The sequence below is a fragment of the Monoraphidium neglectum genome (assembly GCF_000611645.1).
Source record: "Monoraphidium neglectum strain SAG 48.87 unplaced genomic scaffold scaffold00384, whole genome shotgun sequence".
Lineage (NCBI taxonomy): Eukaryota > Viridiplantae > Chlorophyta > Chlorophyceae > Sphaeropleales > Selenastraceae > Monoraphidium > Monoraphidium neglectum.
In genome coordinates, this window is record NW_014013244.1 from 2,276 (window position 1) to 7,275 (window position 5,000).

The window sequence follows — 5,000 nt, forward strand, 5'->3', positions numbered from 1 at the left end:
AAAAAAACCCACACACATGATCGAATGCACGCCCTTGTATTCATGTTACCCTTTTACGCACAGCCACTTATACAAATATACCTCTTCCCTCTGCGCCTCATCCTCAGGTATGGGGTGCCGGAGCACAGCATTGAGGACGCGGTGGCGGATGGTGACCTGGAGGGCTCCATGTACGGCCTCAAGGTGGGGGCTGGGGCGGTGCTGTGGGTGGCTGGGCGTGTGTGTGTGCATGTGTGTGTGTGTGTGTGTGTGTGAGAGTGTGTGGGTGCGTGGGTGTTTCACGGTCCTTTGACGGGCGCGCGGCCCCGGGGGGAATGTGGGGCTTGGGCCGGGCTCTTGACGGCTGACTGCTCCATCAGCTGGGGGCCGCTCTTTGCAAGGCCGGCCTGCATGCAGCGGGCGGCTCGCCGCACGCCGCGACGACCCCCAACTGGGTGCGCTCGCGGGCACAAGGGCTCTCCGCAGCGTTGTGACCGCCAAGCTCAAACCCATTCCACATGCCGCTGCGCCCTCGCGACACCCGCTGCACACACACACACACACACACACACACATGCACATGCACATGCACATGCACACGCACACACACACGTATCACGTCATCCGCAGCGCCGCAAGGACAAGGCGCTGCCCACCGACCGCCTGGAGCAGGCCTGGGGCGAGTGGCCGCCCCTGCAGCGCGCGCTGGAGGAGCCTGCGCCCCCCAAGGACGGCGCCGCGGCAGCCGCGCCGCCGCTGGGCCCCGAGGCCGGGCGCTGGTGGGCGGCGCTGGGCGGCGCCGCGCGCGCGCTGGGCTGGGGCGCGGCCGCGGCCGACGGCGCGGTCGCGGCGTCGTGAGGCGGGAGACTGGTCAGCTGACCCGCGACTGGATATGGCACACACGTCGGTATTGGGTATTAGGGCGACAGCTCCTGCGGGCGGCTCGCGCCGCCTTGCCATTTTAGTGCGACGCTTCAGGCGGCCGCACCCGTGCTTACAAATATGACTGATCACCCGTCGGCGATCGCCCCAACGGCGTCGTCGGCGATTGCCCAAACTCAGGCCAGCCTCCGTGGTCCCTCACATCTGTGTGCTGCTGTTCTCACAGCCAAAACTGCCAGCTATTGCGCACCGCCGGGCCGCAGGCGCCCTCCTGCCCTCGCGCCCCTGCAACTTGGCGTGCGCCTGTGCCGTTATATATCTGCCATGTGCAGCTCGCACCCGCCAGCTTCGCCCAAGTGTCCCGCTGCCGCGCATGCGCCAAACCCGCCGGCAGGTGCCTGCTCTCTATGTGCCATCCTGTCCCTCCGACCGCGCGGCCTTCTGCCGTTTTTGCTCGCTTATCGATTGATTCGTCCGTCAGGGCTAGCCCTCAGTACGCGTGGGCCCACCTTGATGCTAGAGCATGTGCTGCCTCGCGCCGCCTGCTCCCCTTCCGGTGGAGATTTTGCACGTGCTGGTGCGGACGCTGCACTGCGTGCAATGGCCGCCCTACCAACAGTCACCTGGGTAAATCAACGCTTTGCCATCCACCTTTTGCATGCCCACACGCTCCAACAGCCCAGGCAAGCCACCTGGCAATGGCTGCCTTGCAATATAAACTGCACACTAGGCACGGCGGCGTGCACAAGCGAGGCTGTGCTTGGCGCGGCTCTCCTCGACACCAGCGCAGCTTCCCAAAAATCCCGGGCGGATCAAACACACGCACAAGAGCACAGCACAAGGAGATTGGGTTCTGCTGCTTCAACGGTAGGGCAGTGCTGGGTGGGCTGTAGGCTAGGACTAAACAGGCCCCTCGCTCCTGTTTCAACGCAGTTCAAAATCGGAGATGCTACCCACCAGATCTTTCACCGGCAACTTGCGATTCCAGGCTCACGGCTCCTGGCCCCGCCGCGCCGCCTCGCACACCGCGCGGTGCCCCCTCACCACCCAGTCCGTCCTGCAGCACTCCTGGCTGCAGTACCGCGTCCCCGTGACACGGCCACAGCCGGCACAGCGCCGCAGTTTGGCGCCTTCTCGCGCCGTCCTGCCGCAGACAGCGCATGCACTATGTGGGCGCGCCGTTCTCATAGCCCCTGCATGTCCTGTGTTTGGCGCCTGCTGCATGCTTGGCTTGTCCTCCTGCTGGTGCTGTTGCGGCTGTGGCCGCGGCTGGTGCTGCTGCTGTTGCTGCTGCACGTCTTGCTCCTCCTCCTCCTGCTGCTGCTGCTGCTGTTGCGATGGGGGCTGCACCAACCCAAGCTTGCCGATCCTCAGCTGGGTCAGAGCCAGGGCAGCGCGCTCACCCACACTGCTGCCTGCCTCATGGCAGCCCGCAAGGCACCCCAACACCTCCTCCACGGCCCCGCCATCGCTGTCCAGCTCAGGGACTCCGGCCCACACGTCCGCCGGCCGCTCATTGCACACCTCCAGCACAGCCCGCGCAAAGTTTGGCAGGCGCTCCGACGGCGCCGCGCCCGCAGCCAGCAGGCAGAGGGTGCGGAGGGCCTTGTGGCTGTACTCGCCCTGGTCAGGGGCAGCCGCCACGGCCGACAGCAGCTCCAGTATGTCTGGCTCCTGGATCAGCCAGGACCGCCAGCCGGGACGCAGGGCCGCCAGCAAGAGCAGTTGCGGGACCGCGTAAACCCCAGCATCCACCAAGGCGGCGACAGCGCCCTGCTCCTCCTCACCTTCCTCAAGCCCGCTGGTGGTGCCGCCTTGTGCAGGCTGCTGCTGCTGCTGCTGATGTGATGCGTGCGCTGCGTGTGTGACGGCGTAAAGTGCTGCTGATGCGGCCGCCGACCACTCGGGTGCCCTTGGCCCTAGCTCGGCCGCGGCGCGCATCAGCAGCTGCCGCGCTCCGAGGCGCAACAACGTGGCCGCCCATGCGTCGCCATCGGCGCCGCCGCCAGCAACAACGCTGAGCACCATCACACAGACTTGATGGAGTCGCGGCATGTTGCCATAAGCCATCTGCGCGCCGTCCACTTCTAGCCAATTGCGCAGGCTCGCCACCGCCGCAGCCGCGGTCGCTGGCACTGCAGCAATGCTGGATGGCCGCGTGGACAGCGCCTCGTGGGCCGCGATCGATGCCAGCAGCTGCGCTGCACAACCACCATCCGTTACAGTCGGAAACATCTCCTGGTTCGCCGGCGTGCCGGCCGCCACCCCGCTGCCGCCGCGGGTGCCGCGAAGGGCGGCTGTGCGCAGCAGCTCCCCGAGAGTGTCGGGTTGGCAGCAAGCCGCGAGCGCTGTGCCGGCGCCCTCGTGGCCCCAGGGCCAGGCGTCGAGCGCGCCGGTCAGGATGACCAACGATGACCTGGCCAGGCGGATGTCTCCGCTCCGACAAATGCACGCTGCGACCGCGCGCATGGCGGCCGCGTGCAAAGACAGGGCCCTGCTCAGGGGACCGACCACGGCGCACAAGTGCAAGGCCACGAACAGAGCAGCGTGCGGCTCAAGCGCCTCTCCGCCGGGCCCTGTCCCTTGCCGCTGCCTGGCCTCCTCCAGTCGCATCGCCAGCAGCGGCGGCAGCGCCTCGCAGAGCCAATTGGCGTCGGCGCCCTGCCACGCCGCGCGCGCTGCGGCAAACAGGTCAGCGGCGCAGGACGAGGGCCCTGACGGCGTGTCGTGGGGGGCTGGCGTAGCCCGCTCTCGCAAGAAAGCTGCAGCCAAGAATGCCTGCTCAAGCGGCGATAGAAGGTCCCCTGCAGACAGCTCTGATGACAGCTGCGTGTGCGCCGCCCGCACAAGCACGCGCACGGCAGCCGGCCGCGCAATGACTCCAGCCAGGGCGAGCTGCGCGGGGTTGATGGGGCCGCCGCCGCCGTCGACGTCGCCACCCGTGGGCCCGTTGCGTTGAAGACCTAAGTGCAGCGCCGCGGCTGCCAGATTCGCGGTCAGCAGCCACAGCCGCAATTCCGAGATGCCCTCGCGGCCGCCGCTGCCGCCCTCCTCGCCGCCATCGAGCGCCTCGAGTGTGTCGACCAGGGCGGCCACGCGACCCTCCGTCAGAAAGGCGTCCGCCACTGCTCGCACGTTCAGCAGGATCAGGAGCGCCCGGTTGGCGGTCAGGGATGTGTTGAAGTCCGCTTTGGTCGCCCGCGCGCTGCCGCCGGCCAAGGACAGGTGCCGCAGCAGTCGGTCCAAGGAGCGCTCGCCGGGCACCTCAACCGCCGCGGCGCAGCCAGTTTCTGCGGCTGCGCGGCACGCGTGCTGCAGCCTCACGAGCGCCGCGCTGGCGGCGTCGCGGCGGCCGCTGTCGACGCATGACAGCAGCTGTCGCAAGGCTGCCTCCATTGGGCGACGGCACGGTGCGATCGTGGCGTGCTGCATCGGTAGGCGGCGCAAGTGGCGCGCTTTAGTGAGACAGCAGGACAAGGGATGGCTGGAATAACCATCAAGCGCATCGCGAGCGGAGCGCGCACTCTTACTGTGTGTGCTGATTGCAATTGTACGGTATGCTCTACGCAAGGCCACGTGCCCACTATGCCACGCACCCAACTACACTCCAGTTCTACTGACGGCGTCCTGAGCACTCTTTTACGGCCCCGGGCCCTGTCGCAAACTCCGATCCCGACGCACGGACGCGATGATTTGTGTGTAAGGTACCTGCGAGGAATGGTCTACCTGTGGTTTTCCAAGATAATTGGGCGGTCCACGCAGCTGGACGGTGAATGTATTGCCACCTAGCTCAGGCCAGCTACCTTCCCTGCTTGCAGGCTGAGGCACCCCAGGGTGGGTGCAGCCAGCAGCGAGCAGAAGCATGAAAGCACCTGGCCTGCGGATAGGAGACGAGGCAGCATGGATGTCTCTGACGCCTGGAGTATGCCTGTACAGTGGCAGTCGTGATGTGCAGCACCGCCTTCTGCTTTCACGCGCGCGCTGCGTCGCCCACCCTGCTTTCACGCGCGCGCTGCGTCGCCCACCCTGCATTACGACTCCCCCATAGCAAAGGCCTAGGCCTTGGCGAAACGGCTACATTTTGTTGCCCTGCATATGCGGACCTGCATGCCGAACCGCGCCCTTATATGCACACCTGC

The 5,000-nt window shown here is 66.7% G+C and overlaps 2 protein-coding genes across 2 annotated transcripts in view; one reads left to right on the forward strand and one right to left on the reverse strand.

The window, feature by feature from the left end:
* MNEG_3144 (cathepsin X) overlaps nucleotides 1-837 on the forward strand; it is a gene marked incomplete at both ends in the record, with an annotated part of 2,970 nt that extends 2,133 nt beyond the window's left edge. Inside the window, 3 exons of the mRNA XM_014048372.1 lie at nucleotides 108-183; nucleotides 360-434; nucleotides 610-837. Of these exons, the coding sequence (XP_013903826.1) occupies nucleotides 108-183; nucleotides 360-434; nucleotides 610-837 (379 nt within the window). The remainder of the gene's footprint in view (nucleotides 1-107; nucleotides 184-359; nucleotides 435-609) is intronic.
* A 1,014-nt stretch (nucleotides 838-1,851) lies between these two features.
* Nucleotides 1,852-4,257, reverse strand: MNEG_3145 (hypothetical protein; the record flags this gene model as incomplete). Its single annotated transcript, XM_014048373.1, has 1 exon — nucleotides 1,852-4,257. The coding sequence occupies one exon, from the start codon at nucleotides 4,255-4,257 to the stop codon at nucleotides 1,852-1,854; it is 2,406 nt and encodes an 801-aa protein (XP_013903827.1).
* Between the last annotated feature and the right edge of the window lie 743 nt (nucleotides 4,258-5,000).